Source organism: Durio zibethinus, chromosome 14 (assembly GCF_047325235.1).
Source record: "Durio zibethinus cultivar Kanyao isolate XHJ-2024 chromosome 14, ASM4732523v1, whole genome shotgun sequence".
NCBI lineage: Eukaryota > Viridiplantae > Streptophyta > Magnoliopsida > Malvales > Malvaceae > Durio > Durio zibethinus.
Window position 1 is genome coordinate 23,606,588 of NC_143175.1, and position 20,705 is coordinate 23,627,292.

The following is a 20,705-nucleotide window of genomic DNA, read 5'->3' on the forward strand; positions in this document are numbered from 1 at the left end:
GATTGTGTGTATATAAATTTGATTAGAATAAAAACATTGTAACATGTGTGTATTTATCGATCTTATTATATTATTATAATAATAATAATAATAATAATAGTTATTATTATTATTATTATTATTATTATTATTATTATAAGTAGCAGGAGGTAGGTCACATGTTTAAGAGGGCTTGATATCATTTAGCGGCAACGCAAGGTTTCGGTGTTGATCAAGAGTAGCCAATTATTTATTCAGGATTTTACATACTAGCATGTTCTTTTGTTCGGTTCCTAACGTGATTTAGATGGATCCATCCGGACCCAGTCTCCTCTTCATTTTTGTTTTCAACTAGAGACTATAGTAAATGGTGGGGGTGATATATTAAGCCATATCATAAAAAATAGTTAAACTGATCGCTCACATCATGCCAAGTCATCAAAATTAATCTTAAGAAAAAAACTGTCGCTCCAATGACATTTTTTAATGAGATCTTATTTTCGTTTAAGCTTAGAGTTTGTAATATAAATTGCTGGTTACATAAGATTCGTTTTTTTTTTTAATATAAGATAGGCTAATATGGTTTTTGTTTAATAATAAAGAGCAAGTCTTGAAACTATAAGATTTTATATTTAAATTTTATTGTGTATTAATTTGATTTTCTTTTATATTAAAATTATTATAAAATATAAATAAGATACTGACGAATAAGATATTATATTTAGCTATGTAATATAATATAATTAGTAAAATTAAATTAAGAAAAATGCAAATACCTTATCAATCATGCTGATGGATTATTAATTTTATGAAATAAAAAATATTATTTGTTTCATCTCTAAATTTAATAAAAAAATTATATATTATATAAGAATACAAATATTTATAACAAATTTTTGGGACAATAACGTTAATCTCGCACTAAAAATTAATTGAAAAAATTGAATATCGTCGTTTTTTTCGATAAAAATGCAAAGCAAAAGGATTTATAAAAAAAAATTATATCATAAATGTCAAGATGTTTGATAGCCGAAAAAGGAAAATTTCATTTCATAGAAGTGAAAGCACCTTTTCTTAACTTGTGAGAAAGAAATTAAAAAATAAAATAAAATATAGAAATAACAATCACAAGTTTCAACAACCGTTCGTTTCTATGAATTATTGTGCTTATCGAGCAGAATTCACGTGACGTGCCAACGGTGTCAACCTGATGAAAACATAAAAAAAATGGGCACAGTGATATGTACGGTCCAGAATTAGTTTTGTTTGGGTCCCACATTCCAAATCTATACCCTACACCCATCGCTATGCAATTCTTCACAGCACACGTAGCACTTGCAATTCATTTCATTTCTTGAAAATAACAAAAAAATTTTAATTTGATATTTTTCTCTTTCACTTATGCTTTTCTCGGTGGCCTTCGGAGCTCGCTTTGGCGAAACCTTCTCCTCTTCTCTCTCCCTCTTTCTTGATCTGTCTGATATCATCTTCTCGCCTTTTCTTGCTTCTTAAACAAAACTAGAAAAAAATCCTGAAAAAAAAAATGGTTTACAGTGTATCTGGTTTACGGTTGCCTTGTGTGCTTTCAGTGGACAGGTTCAGTCATGGCGTTCGTAAGACTAGCAGTTTCTCTGTTTTGTTGAAGAAGGATCAGTTTTCTTGTATTCTCTCTTTTCTTTCTACTTTTTATGCTTTTTTTGTTTGTTTTTGGAACTGAGACTCTTTTATTTATTTATTGCATATTTTATTATTTATCTCCAACTGTGGTTACTTCTTTTCTGTAATGACTTATCTAATCTTATTTTCCAATTTTTTTTGTAAGAAAAGAGTTGTTGATGAAACAGTTTTAGCAAAATTTATTACTCAAACAACGATGCTTGATTTATTATTATTTTTTCTTTTTTATTGATAAAGTTAGAAAGCGATGGCGAAAAAGAGTTCGAGTTGTACTATGATCCAAAAGTATAAATGAAATGTATTCAAATACGATGTCGTTTTTGTAATGAAATTTATAATTAAAGTATTAATAATTAAATCTTCTTTGAATTGCGCATTCGCTATCGTTAATATGTCGTAAGCATTAATAATGAATAAAAAATCTTGATTGTTGAAGAACTGATCGGCATGATTCAAAGTGTTACCGCTGAATTTGTGAATGTAAAAGAAAATTGCCATGAAGAAGTAATAATTGCAAATTGAAGTAAGGTTAATTTAAATGTGAAAATGGAATTGGTAAAAGGATGATTATAGTGAAATAGCAGAAAAAGTAGTAGTGGAAAGAAGTACTTTAGTTTTGTAGTTAGGGAGCTTTAAGAAGAAAATAAAATCATTATTTTTGACAATATTGTTATAGAATTCGTTTTATTATCAGCATTGTTTGAAAGTCATGGTTGGATCATTCCATTTTATTTTCTGAGCATGCCAATATGATCCTTGTTTCTGATTTCTCTTCTTCTCTAATGAAGATGGATCTATATTTGTTAGCATAATTTTAGTATGGTCAAAAGAATTCTCTATTGATGGTGACTGCTTTTATAATCATTTGGTTCGTAATATGTAGGGGACTGATTTGATGCTTGCTTGTAGGGAAGATCTTTGCGCAAAAGCCTTCTCATGATTCAGACTCCTCATCTGTAACTGTTGCTGCATCCAAGAAAGTGCTTGTTCCCGGAAGTCAAGATTATGGTTCTTCATCCTTGACAGATCAATTGGAAAGTCCTAGAACTATTTCAGATGATCCACAGGTTTGCAATTTTCTGAGAATAATGCATGGGAATATTACACTTTTAGTTTTAGATTGAGTGCAATTGAGTTTTCATGAGTTTATATGTAGGAGTAAATTGAAAAATGAAGTTTCAAGATGGAGTTGATGTCATTCAAGCTTGTTGGTTTTCTAAAACAGTTATAACTTGTTATTGAAGACTTGTGGTTCTAATTCTGAACTGACTCTTTTGGAAGAAATATTATAATAAACTACATAAAAGGCTGTGGAATAAGGTTAGGGAATGGTATGTTCTTGGTTTTTATCTGTGAACTACTGCCCATTAGCAGCTAATTTTGATGCTCATTTCAGGTCACTAATTCAAAATACAAGATTAAACTTCATCTATCTTATCTCTTTATGATTTTGCTATAGGTAATTCATGATATAGATAGTGAAGAAATGAAAAATGATGAAAAGGTTGAGATTGAAGAACAAGAATCCGTTCCATCTGCACTTGCAAATAATGATGAAGAAGCTCATTCTGAGGAGCCATTTGTCCCTTTCCGTAGGAATATAAGAACTGAGAAAAATGAAGCAAAACCAAGATCCATTCCCCCTCCTGGTACAGGACGAAAAATATATGAAATAGATCCGACATTGTTGGGTTTCCGTAAACATATTGATTACCGGTAAGATAATCCTCCATTGTTTACTTGTATTTGTGACCTGTAATGATATATTGGGTCTCCTCTGGCCTTTACAAGATGGTTGTAGATTTAGTTCTCTAATTTGTTGGAATCTTTTTTGCTATTTTGTTTATAGTTGCTTGTGCATTGTGTTTTTCTATCTGCACAGTGCCAAACTTGCTCATGGTCTTTGGATATCCATGCTGGTATCTGGATAGGAACTCAGTGAATAAATCTGTATTTGCATGTCTCCGTATTAGCAGTAAACATTTATTCTATGGTTTTGAGAAGCAATACTTGAAAGACCACTTACAGTTTGTTATGTTTTATGTTTGTTTTCATTACTCTAGGGCCCTGTGTTGTTTTTTTATTTCTATTATTTAGTTGTTTAACTAGATTTTATTTGGTCGGATGAGTAACCAAACAGCTCTACTTTTTTTTCTTATTTCAGTAGCTCCGCTTTCTTTTTCATTTCCTAGAATCTGTAACTGAATCATATGATTGATTTTTAAAGTGTATTATAGTTGGCTTAAATTGCTAAAAGCAATAAGTTGCTTATGGTCTTATGATTATATATGTATTCAAACGGCAGGGAAATGAGTTACAGTTTGTGTTGGAAAAAGATCCTAGAAGTGCAAAATTTTATGCATCTGATTAACTTATTGTTGACTTGCCAGCTTTAATTTTGACGGTCAATATGTTTTCGTTTTCATTGCATGGCTCTCTGGTGCTATATATCTTGTATTATTTGTTTTTCCCCTTTTATTAAGGTAGTGTTATTATTTTGTCCCTGTCAAATTTTTTATTTTTATCTGTATTTTATTTTCACTTTACTATTTTATATCCAGAATACCTTGTAAAATTTTATTACCTTGTATATTTTATCCCATTACAGGTATGCACAATACAAGAGAATATTAGAGGAAATTGACAAGTATGAAGGTGGTTTGGAGGCATTTTCTCGTGGCTATGAGAAGCTTGGCTTCACACGCTGGTTACCATTCTTCCCAATATCTAATTGTTAGCATGGGCTTATTTTTCATAGCTGTAATGTTGCATAGGTCCCATGGTTGCATGTCGTTGCTTTTTATGCTAAATGTAATTTGTTTTGATTTGTTACTCTTTCCGGTTCAAATGAGCAATTTTCAATTAAATGAAATTAGTGTTGGAATATTCTTGTGATTGATTTGTGTGGGAACAATGTACATGATTTTTCAGATCTTTTACTTTTATATGTTTAAAATTTAGGTAGATTAATCTAAGAAATAAATCAGTTCCTTGATGCTCAACAACATGTGGAGCAAGTATTTGATTCTTTGGTGCAAGAAAAAATTGAGAATTTTATTAAAGCCCTTAGAATTAGTCCTTTCTCTATTATTTCACTTTTATATGTTTATTTTATTTTGTATATTTATTTGTGAGTGTCTTTTCCTTGTTTCCTTTATCATTTCTTTGTATTACATTGCTTAATAGCTATCTTGTTAACTTTAATTTTTAGTAAAATGTTATTCTCCATTCATGTTTTTTTTTTGGGTCTTAGAAGTTGTTTTATGATAAGCTGATTTTTCTCTTTTTGATTATAATCTCATCTGGCTTTCAGTGAGACAGGAATAACTTATAGGGAGTGGGCACCAAGAGCTAAGGTTTGTTATGCATCATTTTAACATTTTGAGATTTTAACCATTAATCTTACTAACTTCTATGCAATTAAAAAAATCTTATTAACTTCTAGGTGTTCTGTTTTCTCTTCAATTTTTGTAATTATTTTACTGCATTTTCTGTTTCAGTCAGCAGCACTGATTGGAGATTTTAACAATTGGAACCCTAATGCAGATATTATGAGCCGGGTATGTTATGCTTTCTTCTGCAAGAATAAATGCCACGTGTGCATTGAATTGATATTTTCCGTGTCTGTAAGAACTGACCTGCCATTGATGGGTTACTTGACATTAAGTGTAGTGAAGTTCATAATAATTGAGCAATACTTTAGTAGGTGCACCTAAAAGTGATTTTCTTTGATTGCTTTCTGAATCTTCTCCTCCTATACATGACATACGTTATTCAGTCACAGGATGGAGTTGGTGCTGTCAAAATATCAATAACTCAGCACTTTGTTTCTGAGGCAGCCTTCTTGCAATTTTATATCTATTGATGAACTACACATCATTTGTGTTGCTGTTAGTGAGCTACTGTCTCCACTGCTTTTCTCTTTGACTCTGACCTCTGTGCTTTAAGATTTATGCCTTAAGAAACTGTAGTATTTGCGATACCTGCTGTTCGTAAGTCAATGCTTATATCTTCTCTAAATGCACATGCTGAAAGAAGTTAAAAGTTATTTAAGCTTGGTTTGTCAAAACACTCAGCTTAATGTCAAATCTGAATGTAAACATGGATCTTTTTATATATATGTGAGCATGACTATGCTTCTTAATAGACCAAAGATTAGGTGTATAGTCTGGTGCAGTTGGTATTCTTAAAAGATCCAAATAGAAAAGTTAAGAAGATAAACCTTGTCAAACTTTTTATAATTAACTGCAAAAGTCACCTTGCTTATATAACAGTTAATTGTATCAGCAAATTCATATATTTAATGCCATGTAGTCTCAAGTATAAAAGGGAAGGTGACTGTGTGCTAAGTGCTTAGAAAGCTATGTTGATTTTCATTGGCAGTGATCTATTGTCTATTTCTATATTTAAATAACATCTAGTGTTTAATTCTACAAATATTAATTGTTTTTTAACAGAATGAGTTTGGTGTCTGGGAGATCTTTTTGCCTAATAATACTGATGGTTCACCACCAATTCCCCATGGTTCTCGAGTGAAGGTAAATTACCTATAGATGAATATAAATTTGACTCTTGAAAGTTATTGTGCTTACATTCAAATGCTACTTGTTTATTGTTTTCTTTTTCCAGTCTTTAAGTCAAAGTAAAACGAAACTATAAAAAGTTGCAACTCTCTTTAGTCTTTTGATCATGACCTGTGGACCAGGAACCTTTAAGTATGATGCTCTTTTTTTACACTGACCCTATTGCATGTGTATATGGTTTGAATAAATCATTGGTTTGTACTACAACATTCACAATAATTAATTACTAGAATTCATGACATAAAGGCATTAAAGTATTTAATAGGGCAGTCTCCAAGTCAAACAAATTTATTCAAGGTAGCTGAGTTCAAATCCAACTGACTCCCGCCCTAAAAAGAAGGGAGAAAGAAAGAAAAGATAAAGATGAAAAAATAATTTTTTTCCGGTGGACTGTTATGATCACATCAATTATCTTTCATCCAAACCTCCTTTTCCATGTGTACATTTTAACTTTTTGACCATATAATTGTAGATTCGTATGGAAACTCCATCTGGGATTAAAGACTCCATTCCTGCTTGGATCAAGTTCTCTGTTCAAGCGCCAGGTGAAATCCCATACAACGGAATGTACTATGATCCGCCAGAAGAGGTATAGTTAGTGGCTGTTTGATCTTTTGGTTTTGTTGGAAAGATTAGATAACTTATTCTTTTCAAACTATAAGCAGCTAAAATATTTGGAGCTTGGGGAAAATCAGAAATACCAACTAATGTTTATGATAATTTTAAAATGACTGCATGTGTGTGAAGATACATAGACAAAAGCATGCATGCATGCCTGCACACAAATATGATTAATTGATTATATAAACAAATAATGAATTTCTAATTCATCTTAGAGTAGGTTGTTTTGATGAATCTCTTCCTTTATAATGTTGATTTTAAGATGAATGCCCTTAAAGGTTTTTAAGAAAACAATTTTGATTGGTTCTTTTTCATATATGAAGGCAGTTTCTAAATTGTGTTCTCGCTTGTTCAAGTTTAATCACTGGACAGCATGATCAACTTAATTTAGTTTGTAATATGTCTTATCTCAAATTTTTGTACCCTCTAACGTTACATATGATTTTTATACTGTAACAGGAAAAGTATGTATTCAAACACCCCCAGCCAAAAAAACCAAAATCACTTAGAATCTATGAATCACATGTTGGAATGAGTAGCATGGTATGCATCTTCCTTTCCCTTGCACGTAGCAAATTGTTATTCAACTCTTCTGTTTGTGTGCTGAATTGCATTTCCTTGATTTATTTAATCTTAAAAGAGGAAACCTTACGTTTGATAAAAAGCTTCATTAAATGCTATCATGTGTGGGATCGTATTTTTTATGCTGTTTCTTTCAACCCTTCCTATGAAGTGTTCCTGCAAGGTTTTGAGATCGAAAAGTAGAGCAGGAGTTCTTCTAAGACAATACATTTTACAGGAAAAATTATCTTAGTATTGTATTTAAACTATCAATTTTACCCCCCCTCTCCAAAAAAAAGGAAGATAGAGAGAAACATTTTGATTAGCATTGAACATCTTAAAGAGCATCAAACAATATAACTATCTGGAAAGGCCTGTAAATTTTGAAACTGAATTGTTTGTTCTATCCTGCATCCCGACGGCAAGGTGACCTCTCTTAAAGAGAAAATCCATCAAATTAAGTTAGCAAAAAGCCACGTAGGTGTGTATGGCCTACTTTTCGTGTTCTTTAGTTAAAAGAAGTCCTTCCATTTGGATTATACTAAATAATAAGTATTACTTTAGTTAATGATAATGCAAATGCCAAACAGCTAGTGACTTGGATCTCTGTTAACTGTTTTGTGTATAGAAATATCTTAAATAGCAGTTTCAAATCAATAACATAGAAATTGGTTTGATTGCATTTCAATATGATTCTTCACCCATTTCTAAAACCCATTAAGAAGCCTAAATTTGCAGTTAAATCAAAATTTATCTCTAGTTTTTATCATACTATCATTCAAAGAAAATTTGTCCCACAAACACCTTCAGTCTTTATCTTCCATGATACATTTTGGTATGGTTAAATCCATTTCCTAGTTTTCTTAATATTATCAACTCTGAGATGCAGGAGCCAATAATTAACACATATGCCAACTTTAGAGATGATGTGCTTCCCCGCATTAAAAGACTTGGATATAATGCTGTTCAAATCATGGCTGTTCAAGAGCACTCGTATTATTCTAGCTTTGGGTATTATCTCCTCCAAAATATCAGTTCATCTTTATTTGTTGCTGTTTATGTTTGTTAACTTGTAGTAAAATGCTATGTTTTGGATGTAAACAGAAATATTTCTTTGGAATTTAGTTTTGGTTATGGAAACTAACCTCTTCTACTTTTAACAAGTTGCATTTAATATGTTGCAGGTATCATGTGACAAACTTCTTTGCACCAAGCAGCCGTTTTGGAACCCCTGATGATCTTAAGTCACTGATAGATAGGGCTCACGAGTTGGGTCTACTTGTTCTTATGGATGTTGTGCACAGGTAAGAATTAGACTTGCAGGAGAATATCATTTCTAGAAACATGCCCTTCAGCTTTATTTGTTGTTACAGTTTTTGTGCAAACAGTTTTTCCCAGCATTTTTGTACCAAAAATGAAAATATAAACTCTTTTTCTTCTTCTTTTCGTGCTTAAACTGTATGGTCATTCTTCCTGTAGACTTGATGCAACTATGGCCATGAGAATTTAGGCTGTTATTGGTCCTCACTCTTAGTATGTTTTTTCTACCTGCTTTTGGCTTCCTAAAAGGTTTCTAAAGAACAAACCCACAAGGGAGAAAGCAAAGTCATAATTGTTTGAAAATATATATGACTAAATGCAATAGAATTTGTAGTATAATTGTTCTATTAAAAGAGAAATCATAGTATTTTGTTCTACAAGAGATTATATTTTTTATTTTTTATTCTTTTAAAGTATTATTATCTTTTCTACCCAAATGTACTTTTTGCTTATGGAAGCAAAAAGCTAATAGCAAAAACAACTACCAAATGGTATCTTACTGTATTTTTTAAAAAGAAAGTTTTATCTTTTGCATGTCGTTAATGTTAAATTCTTTTCTAAGCTGTAGAAGCAAATTTTTATTCAAGTATTTACTCTATTGCTTTGAGTAAGTAATCTTTTGCTATCAGTCTCAGTTAATTTTTATTCTTTAGTTAAATTAAGTTATTAATTAATTTTCTCATCCATATTTGTATCTGACTGATGTTTGACAAATACAGCCATGCATCTAAAAATGTGTTAGATGGATTGAATATGTTTGATGGAACCGAGGATCATTACTTCCACTCGGGGTCAAAGGGTCACCACTGGATGTGGGATTCTCGCCTTTTTAATTATGGAAGCTGGGAAGTACGTACTTCTGCTGAAACTTCTCTTAAACAATAGCTTGTTGAAAGATTTGGCTTCCTTCCATCCTATTGTGTGTAAATATTAATTTTTACTTGTTGCTTTAGGTACTAAGGTTTCTTCTTTCAAATGCAAGATGGTGGCTGGAAGAATACAAGTTTGATGGGTTCAGATTTGATGGTGTGACATCAATGATGTACACACATCATGGGTTGCAGGTAATATCTGAGTGAGTTTGGAGATTTTCTTTTTTGCTTGGTGTTATATGATAAGTTACTTGCATGTTCTGAGGTTAATTATCAGGTTTTGACTTTATGTTATATAGAGAAGTAGAACTGATGTAACATTTGATTCTTGCAAGTGGTTAAGCATCATTTCTCTATGTTTGTTTCTTAACTGAATTCTCTTGAGGACTAAAGGGTGTCAGTGTCATCACATCTTTATAATGTATTATCCCGGCTTAACCTTTGTTGTCTTGCACTTGCTGTAGGTAGCATTTACTGGAAACTACAATGAGTACTTCGGATATGCAACTGATGTAGATGCTGTTGTTTATCTGATGCTGGTTAATCATATGATTCATGGGCTATATCCTGAGGCTGTCACCATTGGTGAAGATGTATGTCCTATAACTCTTCTTTGAGTCACATTAAGCATCCTTCGACTTATAATCATTTATTTGTTCTAGAATTATGATGTCCGCTTTAAGTCCTGTCTCTTCTACCACAACATTTGTTGCACTGGGTTGCGTAAATGGAATGGGGTTTCAAAACTTTTTTATGTGATCCATGAGGATGCTAAGTGTAGAAATGGTTTTGAAAAAGTTTGCACACATGTATATGTGTGTGCATAAGCCTACCAAACATTTGTGTATTATAAATGCTTTTCTAAATCTCTACTGCTTCATCAATTCTCTTCATGCATCAATTGAATTCATATGCCATGAATAAGTAGGTTACCCTGCTAGTAATTAAGTGTTTTGATATTGTAGAATGAACTAAAGAATTGTTAAAAATGCTTGTTGCAAATTAAGCTAATTTTTATTGTAGACCAAGAGTCATGGAAACATAGCAATTAAAGGTGCCAAAAATGAAAATTCCAAAAACAATTGAAGGGAACGAACAAGAATCTCTAGAAATCTTAAAATATCCTTGCTTTACTCATATTTCATCTTTTGTGCAAATAATTCACCTAAAGAGCTACTAGCACAACAATACGCAATTTATGTATTACCCTTTAGAAATATTAGCATAGTAAGGAACATTTAATTGCCAAAATGTTTTTATTGGACTGATTTAGTTGCAGATTTTCATTTATTATTTGCAAAAATAACATTCTTAAAGTTCTGTGAATATTGAAGAGGAAAAGAAACAATAGTTGAAGGTAGATTTCCACCGTCTTAAATTGTCATCTGTCATAAATAATCAATTAATAATGAGTAAAACAAATAGAGGATAATACTAAGAGGACTGTAATCAAGATGAGTAATTCTCTTGGGAAAATGTAAATATTGTTTATCCTCATTGTGCTAATTGTGCAATTTTGTATGCTACAGGTGAGTGGAATGCCTACATTTTGCCTTCCTGTCCTAGATGGTGGTGTCGGATTTGATTACCGGCTGCACATGGCCATTGCTGATAAATGGATTGAGCTTCTTAAGTGAGTAACTATCCAATTTAAAACTTTTTACCATATGATGACCTGGAATCTACTATCTTGTGAAATGTATTTGATGTTAAACTATGTGTACTTTTTGCATTGTTTTCTCATATAGGAAAAGGGATGAAGACTGGAAAATGGGCGACATTGTTCACACACTTGCCAACAGGAGGTGGCTGGAAAAGTGTGTTGCTTATGCTGAAAGTCATGACCAAGCTCTAGTTGGTGACAAAACAATAGCATTCTGGTTGATGGATAAGGTTAAATATGTTCTTACTTACATTCATGCTGATGAGTATTACGCACTTGGAAAGCTAACTGGATATAGGAAATGATTTTACTTGACAATCTTTTTTTTGGTTGGCCTCAAGCTTTTAGAAATTTGCAATTATATTGCATTTTGCAAAGTTAAATACAAATGAAAAGAAGTTACCCTGGTTTTCATTTAAATAGAGTTAACCAGCCTGATTCGGCTTTATAATTTATAATATAATTAGCTTCAATTGCTTTTTGCAGGATATGTATGACTTTATGGCTCTAGATAGACCAACTACTCCACTTATAGATCGTGGGATTGCATTACACAAAATGATTAGGCTTATTACCATGGGACTAGGTGGAGAAGGATATTTGAATTTCATGGGAAATGAATTTGGTCATCCTGGTAAGATCAACTGGTTGCATCTGTGATGTCTCATCATTCTTTGTCGTCAAATTGTACAATTTGACGGTTCTTGAATGCTGTGTTATAATTTCTTCACTATTCTTTTCTTCAGAGTGGATAGATTTTCCAAGGGGTGACCAGCGTCTTCCTAATGGCAGAGTAATTCCTGGGAATAATTTCAGTTATGATAAATGTCGGCGTAGATTTGATCTTGTAAGTTTCTCTTCAATTCATATTTTGCTTGTGTTACAGCTTGTTAAAAAGTTTGATAGTTATGTGATTTTACTTTCTTCCAGCGACTAGCAGCATTGTCTGCATTTGTATTTTATAATCAACAATCAAATATATAATAGTATAATTGATCCCTAAAGTTGCTATGCATAAATGTCTCCGCATTGTATGTGTGTGTGTTCACACGTGCCGCAATACATTGTTATATTTGGTTATATGCACACAGGGGGATGCAGACTATCTGAGGTATCGTGGGATGCAAGAATTTGATCAGGCAATGCAGCATCTTGAAGCAAAGTATGACGTAAGTATTGATGGTGCTTATTGTTTTGTTTTATATTTTCTGATGAATGGGATTGCCTAACCATACATTTTATTGCATATTTTATTTATTTTTCTATACTAGTGATTAATCAAACTCAATTACATGTGAAATTTTAAAATAAAGGAATGATAAACAAAGAAAATGAATGAACATTAAGCAGGATAGAAGAGAGGAAGTGAATATTGAGAGAGTAATGAGCAGATAGAGGTAGTCATTGGTGATCACTTTCCGTTGTCAATTTAATTAGCCAAATGTGTATTGTAATCTTTACTTATCGATACTTATTGATGGATTTATTTTTGTTACATTGTAATCTTCTTGAAGTCATTGCTTGGAGCTTTTTGACAAAATTTATTATTAAATGATTTCATTTAAAATCATTTCATGGTCATGGATCTAATAAAGCCTTCAGGCTTACCATATATGCCTGTGGGCATGGCTCTGATTTTAGTAGATTCTCTCTTCCACATAAAAGACAATAAAAGCTTTCATAATTCATAGGATTACTCAAATTTTAAACAATTTCTTTCCCTTAATTTCATAATCCCTATAATACAAAGTTTTACCTTTTATTTTGTACTAGTAGACCATGTTATGGTCTTCTACGATTATGAATTATCACCTGTTCACGGTATGAGATTTATCCAAATCAAACAGTGTTGTCTGGGTAACCAAGAAGCTTTACTTTCCACTAAAAATGATGCACGGTTGATTGTTTATTCAGTTCATGACTTCTGAGCACCAATATATATCACGGAAGGATGAAGGAGATAGGATGATTGTCTTTGAAAGAGGCAACCTGGTTTTCGTGTTCAACTTTCACTGGCATAACAGCTATTTTAACTATCGAGTGGGCTGCTTAAAGCCAGGAAAGTACAAGGTATAACATCTTTTGGTTCATACAGATGAAAGAAATTGCATGCAAAAAATTCCTTGTGCCTTTTGTTATCCCACCTTGCCCTCTTGGTTATTCGTATCAACATATCATTCATTTTTTTTTTCTTGTTATTGATTCTTCAAATATAGTTTCAAAAAAGTTCATGCTGTTTGTCATGAGATTAACATTTTTATTTTGTTCCTTTTTCCCAGATTGTATTGGATTCAGATGATCCATTATTTGGAGGCTTCAATAGGCTTAGCCATAACGCTGAGTACTTCAGCACTGTAAGTTAATTCTCTGAAGATTTGTTGCTGAATTCTGTATGCCCCTTCAACATTCACTCAAAAAGTTTTCCAAGTTAAAGCCTAATGTCGGCTTCTGCAGGAAGGATGGTATGATGACCGGCCTCGTTCCTTCTTGGTGTATGCACCAAGTAGAACAGCAGTGGTTTATGCGCTAGTAGAAGATGAACCAAATGCAGTTGGCAAATCATTACCTGCGGAAATTTGTGCAACTGTTGAAGAAGCAGCAGAACCGGTGAAAGAATCAGAACCTTTAGGCCACTAAACTTTTCTCTATCATAGAACCTCCTGATAATGGATTGGCTTAAAGAAAATGTCTTCTCGAGGAGCTGCCGCACTCAACAAGGTATTTTTGGCTTACAAATTACACATGCTATATAATTCCATGATCGAAAGCTTCACTGCCAAAAATGATCACAGAAAAAATCCACCTTACAATGCCGGGCATATAAGCAAAATCTGGAGCAGGAGATGGCAATTCTTTGATGAGAAATAAAGTCAAATTTCTATAAATATATATATTTATATATTTATAAAGTTTGTTGGGCTCTGTAAATGTTTGGCGCTGTTATCTTTCAAGCTATAAGCCGCTGATGTCAGCTAAATATGCTATTTACAAAAATGTGAAGTTACAGCTGAACGCCTTTAAGGCATTGAGCATCCTGAATAATAGTTTAATAAATATCATCAGTATTGCAGCAGACGGATCTTTTATTTTATCCAATATATCGGTTGTGGCGGAATTTGCTTGAAGGCCTGCTAGAAAAAAACTTTTAAACTCACAATTTTCTTTTTGTTGCGCCCTTGATTTAGGGAGTAAATTGAAACTCAAGACACCTCTTAGCATGTTTTACCAAAAAATTCAGTATCGGGGTGCTTGTCTTTCTCGCAAACTTATTTAACGAAACCTCTTTCAAACAGATAGCGACTGCTGCAATCTAATATTACAACACATCATGCAGTCAATTTTGTTCAATGAAAGTCAAAAACAGAAAGTGAAAGCAATTTACACATGGAAATGTGTTTGGAGTGCGTAAAAGGGTTAAGTTAAAAGACAAATAACACAGCATTACCTACTAAATTCAAGTGCTAACATAGCTTGTCTCAGATGCAGAACCCCTGGGCAACTGATGCAGAACACTAGTAGGTGATGAATTAGATGTTGATGATCTTAAAGCCTCGGCAAGGGGTCCTCCCATCGACGCTACGTGGTTTGAGGCCCACCCCGCGGCCCAATTCAATTGTGGCTGATCCCTTTCGTTGTCCCGGCTACCCAGTTGGTCTCCATTGCCCGTAGACAGCTTCAACGACACATCTGATGAGGAATTTCCAGGTATTGAAATGGAGAGGCATGTTGCAGAATTCATCCGGCTTGCATTTGTTCCAGAATTGTCAGATTCTTGTAGGGATCTCGGCCAATCATCAAAAAAGTGCCTCAATATGTGACCATCAGATCTGTTATCCACTTCAGTATGGGCTTCGAAAAGGCCTCTATGTTCATTTTTTGACTCTGAGGAGCTGCCAGATATGTAAGAACATTGTAGAGCAAAAAGATTAGCAAAAAGAACAAGCAAAATAAAAATACATTGTACTGCAGCATAAACAATGCACGCTATAAAAGCAGTGGTTGGGGTCAGCTTGTATCGAATAATCTAAAGCTCCTGCCCAGATTTTAAGATATACATTGGTCAGATCTTGATTAGGGTCCTACCAGGGAGATATCACTACATAAAAGCACCACATCCCAACAAAAGATTCTGTCGAATCCAAAGTTCCACGAGTTTGTACCGAATAGTAAATGTGGAAATATCCCACGCTACTTTAAACTATGAGTTTTTTTCAGTATAGCATCAAGAAAACTCGATTCCATTTGATTGATCCACTATCTTCGTTTCTCAAATAGTATTTAAGAAAATAAATTTTCTACCGAGTCGTGGATAAAATTGTACATCCCTCGTCTCATCCTATTATTTTCAACCATTACGTCTTAGATCGCCTCACTGTTCGATTCAGGGCTAGAAATAAGAGCAAGAGCAAAATCATTATCCAATTTCCAATAATTTAGTATACTTAACCATTGCCACCAGCAACAGTAAACTATATATATAAATGCTCCTGTCTCCCTCCTTCCTTTTCTTTTCCCTCCATCATTGGGTTGGATTGGTGGGCGAGAAATCGAACCTTAGAATCCAAGTCAACTTTTTCAGTTGCTAGCGACCTATATCAACTACCAAGAGACCAAAACCTTTCATCATGGCTCATCTGTTCTTATCAACGTGGCAGGGTGCTTTCCTAATCGTGTGCCCAGTAAATTACCACCCAAAAATCATTGTTAAAGATTTAAAAGCCGTTTGGAATGAGAAGATTGGCAGCAAGATTACCTATGATTAAGGTGAAGAAGATCAATGGGAGGGGAGGGCCCTGAAAGGCCAAAATTGTTGGGTCCGTTAGCCACCGCTGCTAAGGGCGGGGAGGTAATTGGGGAACTGGCTTTAAGAGAACCACATCCGATAGCACCAACACCAGTACCGGAAGCACCACCAAAAGGAGCAGTGGCATTATTGTTCGTGATGCTGGTGGTGGTGCTAGATGTGGGCATTTCCACAGGCTTTCTTGAACGGTTGCGGCCACGGTGCACGTGGCGCTCGCAATACTTCTGGCCAGCAACCACGTCCCTCGAGCACCTCCACTTCTTTCCGTCAGTCCTCCGGCACCGACCTGGCTCTGGATCCGTTGCTGCTCTTCCCCAGTACCCTGATTGCAACACTGATTACACGTGTTCATCCTCTTCATCAAAAGTTCACTACTGTTATAGTCTATAGTATTTATTTTTTGGACGGATTCATTAAATTTTTTTAGGTAGACATATAAAATTTTTATGGACCAATTTCTTTTAGCAAATAGTAGTTTTATTATGCCATAGACAAAATACAGAATTCATAAATATAAAGCAATAACAGATAAAAAAAAAATTGGCCCAAATCAAATCTTGACGAAAATGTAAATTTTTAAAACGTGGGATGAACAAACCCTAAGAGGAGTTCAAACATAGTCACTGTGTTGGAAGCTATTAATTGTGCATTTAAAGAACATGTAAATGATCTTAACATTTAATAGAACCAAGAAGGATGATAGCTGATGAAAATTGACTTACAGGCTGGCTGGTAATGTGAATAATGTTGAAGAGGATAGTGGAGGAAATATGTAGGAGAATGAGGAAGGCTTTTCTTGATTGGTTGGAGGAGTTCAGGCGGAACAGCAGCGCCAGCTAACATGTATCTGTAGATCAAAGCTTGTAACTCCAGTTCCTGCCACTGAGCCAAGCTGAAGTAACTTGCCATACCTAACAAAACAAAGGAGACCAAGGATGGCAAAAAAGGTGAGAAGTGAGAACCCCTACAAGGTTTTAAAGTTAATTAGAAAGGAAATTTAGAAGGCAATCAAGAAAGTAACCAAGCCAGAAACTTTCCAAACCAGGGACTTGGAACTTTCTGAGGTTCGGTTCTGTCAAGAAGAGATAAAAAAAAAAAAGGTGCAAAGAAAAAGGAATAAAAATCTCACCGGTAAATCGGGTATTTGAATCTGGAAGTGCTGACAGGTTGCTGCTACAGATTTTACTGTTGAGTTCAGGTACAAACAAAGGGAGAGAAGAAGACCCAGGCGGGAGTTGCTGTTGCTGTTGTTGATGATGGGGATCGAGATGTTTTGGTATCTTTGCAGAAGGTTGTTGCTCTGACTCATGCTGGTTTCTCCATTGCTTCAGATGCAAGTCCATGGAGAGAGAGAGAGAGGGAGAGCGATTTGTAGCTTGGTTGGGTTTTTAATAGAAGCTTGGTTTGATGTGTTGGGCATGTGAAGAGAAAGTTTGGAATAGCTTTTGCAGGAACTTCTCTGTAGGTTTTCTTTTATAACATTGGCAGATAGCACACTTAAGAGAGACAGAGAGACAGAGAGACGGAGGGAGAGAAAAAGAGAAACTATTCTGACACGAAAGCCTGCAAAGTTTGTCTATGACCAATGGAGAAGCCTATGGCAATTGAGAAAAAGACAGTAAGACAAGACAGTTGAGAGAAAAAGAAAACTCAAAAATTATTAAAAAAATACTATATAATCAAAACCCTGTTGAGAAAGAAGAGAAGCTTATTAACCTTCAGTCGTTCTGTCTCACATCTTTCCCTTGGAAGTACCTCCTTTTTTACGGATAAGCAGCTGAGTCTGCACGCTGCAGCAGCATATGGTGAGATCAGACAGAGCTTAAACACCCTTTAATTAACCTTAACTTTTCCATTTTCAGTGTAATTACGTACTTAAACTAGGAATAATTTACACATGATATATTTAACTATATTAGGATTTTGATGAAGCTAGCCTACAAAGCCGAGCTCAGACTTTCCTGGTTTGTCTTTCCAGTCTCCAGGATTAAACCATGAGTAGGTCATATGTCCCTTGTTCTGCAGATAGCTTTACTTAACATGAAGATTACCCTGAATTTACAGCCCCCTCAGAACATTGAAATTTCATGTCTTTTCCCAAGAAAAGAAAATTTACTGTAGTATATAGTTTGCTAATGAGTTTGTTAAATATTTTTCTTAAAGATAAATCAGATTTATATGTATGCTATTTCGGCGGCCATTTCAGGCCTCTTGGATGCCGGATAGAGTTTTATCGGTGGCGAAAGGTTGTTGTTCAGGCCGTTTGATGCTATTCCACCGAATACAACCAAGAGAAGCAAATGGCTAAATAGAGCAGTAACGAAAATGGCTATTCATGCCAACCATACATGGCGTAAATTTTTTTGGTAACACAGTTAAAGCAGTTAAGTTATTTTTCCTTATTGCTCAAAGCTCCATCCCACCATACAAAACGACAAAAATCATTTCGGGACAAATGGACTTAAATTTGTCCTTATTGTATATATGTACAATTCCCTTATGAACCTTATTTATTTTACATTTTTAGTTTATTTCTAATTCTTTATTGGAAATCCATAAATAAATATTTTTATTTTTAAAATTTCTTTTTTATTTTAAATAATGAGGATTTCAACCCTACGTCATTTAAACATGAAAAACATGTAATACTAATCATTAAAACAAATGCTTGAATCTATAATACTAATATAAAGAAGTTTTTAGGATTTCAATAATAGATTGATACACTTGACATTGAATTGTTGGTGTGAGTGAAATTGTTTGGTTTTTAATTCATGAAAAAAAAAAAAAAAAACTGGTTGGGTTTTAATTGATGATTATGGTAATTTAATCAGGTTGGTAAAAATGTATCTTGTTTTATATAAAATTTTGTTTTGGTACTCGATGAATATCGTATGGCTCTTATGGATTTTAATATATGTTGTTGTTGTTTTTTTATAATTAAACAAACACGCTTTGAAAAAAAGAAATTTTTTATTTAAGTTTGAATTTTATTATATTTTTTATGTGATATAATTGAATTTATTGTAATATTATTGAATTTAAATATTAATTTTAATAAATTTTATTTAATATAATTTTTTTATTACATTTTTTAATTATAATTATAATAATTTTTATTATTATTTTAAAATTGAGAAGTAAATATGGTCCAAATAGGTAAATGATAGAGCAAAGCATAGGCAGAAAAACATCTTTAATCAACTGCACTGTGTACGGACATCGGAAGGAACCCCTGCAACCCAAATCCACGTCGTCTTTACTTGAACCATTTAAAAATAAAAATAAATAAAAACAGCGGAAATTACTTAATATTAATAAATTAATTTATAAATAAAGAAATTAATAAAAGAGAATTAATAATAATAATAATAATTAAAAGAAAAAAGTTGGTCACATGTCTGAAGCAAAGTAATACGTCACTGACACAAAATGTCAGTACAGATGTCAGACGACACACATCTGCTCACGTGGGTCCCTTCCTTTTTTCAACATTTTCTGTAGGATACAGTATGGCACGCCACTCCTTTCCTCACGTGCCTTCACGTGACTTCCTCTTTCTCAATTTCCTTTTTATTTTTTAAATATTGATTTTTAAGCTATTTTTTTAAACTATTATTTATTTTTAAATCTCTCAAATCTCAAGTTCAGGGCTCAACAAAAGCCATCCATTGAATTCAAATATAAAATGATAAAATTTTACTGGAGATTATCAATTGAGCTATTATTATTATTATTATTATTATTATTATTTTACGATAAAAATTTAATGTAAATGTAGGTTCTTAAAATCACAGGAAAAAAAAAATAAATGGAAACGAAATATGAAATGCTTTTGGTTATATTACATATAAAAAAAATCAATGATATTTATCGGTTTAGTGATTTATTTATCTTTAACAATTTTTTTGTTTGATTATATTTATAATATATTTAATGTGTATGGTTTGAAATGTCAGTACTTTGATAGCGGCAGAAGCCAGCTTAATTCATTGCTCGAAGGCCAAGTTTTTTATTCGGAAGAAATTGCAGAGTAGATCTTAACTTCCTTTTCAGCTTTGGGTTTCCCAACCACAAATTACCAATATAGATATACTCTAAAAATTTCAGTACTTGGTTTGAGTGTCATTTTCTTTTTCTTTATAATGCCTTAAATTCTTTTATGGGACTCTGCAATTTGTAAGATTCAGGCATGGTAACTGTACAATGAACGGTTGTGTTACCTTTTCCATACCATATTTAGTATACATTTACATTCACATGCACCCTCAAATTTTAATTTGAAATGACAAAAATAAAGTCTTTTTGGCCTTTGGGGCTGCATGTTAACTATTGAGAATATACAACTATAATCTTATTAAGAAAAAAAAAAAAAAGCTTAGATAATAAGAAACCTTTAAATTTGGTAACATATAAAAATTAATTGAACAATATACAAGAATCAGTGCATGTGCATGGAGATCAAATCAATTAATAGAATAGGAAAAAAAATTATAATGATTATATTAATTTAAATTTGAGAAAGGAATTTGATAAGTTTTTAGGGTTTCAAAGAAAATAATCAAAAAGTAGAAAAATGTTTTTTTTTTATTTGGGTGAAAAAATTAAAATTATTAAATACATCA

General features: G+C 33.0%; 2 protein-coding genes across 2 annotated transcripts; one reads left to right on the forward strand and one right to left on the reverse strand.

Annotated features, from left to right (window-relative positions):
- Positions 1-1,360: 1,360 nt before the first annotated feature.
- On the forward strand, positions 1,361-14,349 carry LOC111293690 (1,4-alpha-glucan-branching enzyme 2-2, chloroplastic/amyloplastic-like). Its single transcript, XM_022886561.2, has 22 exons — positions 1,361-1,640; positions 2,566-2,723; positions 3,116-3,372; positions 4,265-4,363; positions 4,970-5,012; positions 5,157-5,216; positions 6,114-6,194; positions 6,712-6,828; positions 7,320-7,403; positions 8,311-8,432; positions 8,606-8,725; positions 9,461-9,590; positions 9,695-9,805; positions 10,078-10,206; positions 11,143-11,246; positions 11,362-11,506; positions 11,763-11,910; positions 12,023-12,123; positions 12,368-12,445; positions 13,191-13,346; positions 13,556-13,630; positions 13,731-14,349. The coding sequence occupies exons 1-22, from the start codon at positions 1,523-1,525 to the stop codon at positions 13,911-13,913; spliced, it is 2,619 nt and encodes an 872-aa protein (XP_022742296.1). The 5' UTR covers positions 1,361-1,522; the 3' UTR covers positions 13,914-14,349.
- Positions 14,350-14,499: 150 nt separating this feature from the next.
- On the reverse strand, positions 14,500-17,528 carry GRF3 (growth-regulating factor 3). The gene is made up of 4 exons (XM_022888407.2): positions 17,210-17,528; positions 16,803-16,991; positions 16,030-16,414; positions 14,500-15,166 (listed from the first exon to the last, which is right to left on the reverse strand). Exons 1-4 carry the CDS (start codon positions 17,421-17,423, stop codon positions 14,731-14,733), a joined length of 1,224 nt encoding a protein of 407 aa, XP_022744142.1. The 5' UTR covers positions 17,424-17,528; the 3' UTR covers positions 14,500-14,730.
- Between the last annotated feature and the right edge of the window lie 3,177 nt (positions 17,529-20,705).

Excerpts from the sequence above, each read along its gene's own strand:
- GRF3 (XM_022888407.2), bottom strand. The coding sequence starts at position 17,423 with ATGGACTTGCATCTGAAGCAATGGAGAAACCAGCATGAGTCAGAGCAA. Across the intron at positions 16,992-17,209 it reads TTCAAATACCCGATTTACCG|GTATGGCAAGTTACTTCAGC; the intron begins GTGAGATTTTTA and ends TTGTTTTGTTAG. Across the intron at positions 15,167-16,029 it reads CTTCTTCACCTTAATCATAG|CTCCTCAGAGTCAAAAAATG; the intron begins GTAATCTTGCTG and ends CATATCTGGCAG.
- LOC111293690 (XM_022886561.2), top strand. The coding sequence starts at position 1,523 with ATGGTTTACAGTGTATCTGGTTTACGGTTGCCTTGTGTGCTTTCAGTG. Across the intron at positions 1,641-2,565 it reads GAAGAAGGATCAGTTTTCTT|GGAAGATCTTTGCGCAAAAG; the intron begins GTATTCTCTCTT and ends GCTTGCTTGTAG. Across the intron at positions 7,404-8,310 it reads ATGTTGGAATGAGTAGCATG|GAGCCAATAATTAACACATA; the intron begins GTATGCATCTTC and ends TCTGAGATGCAG.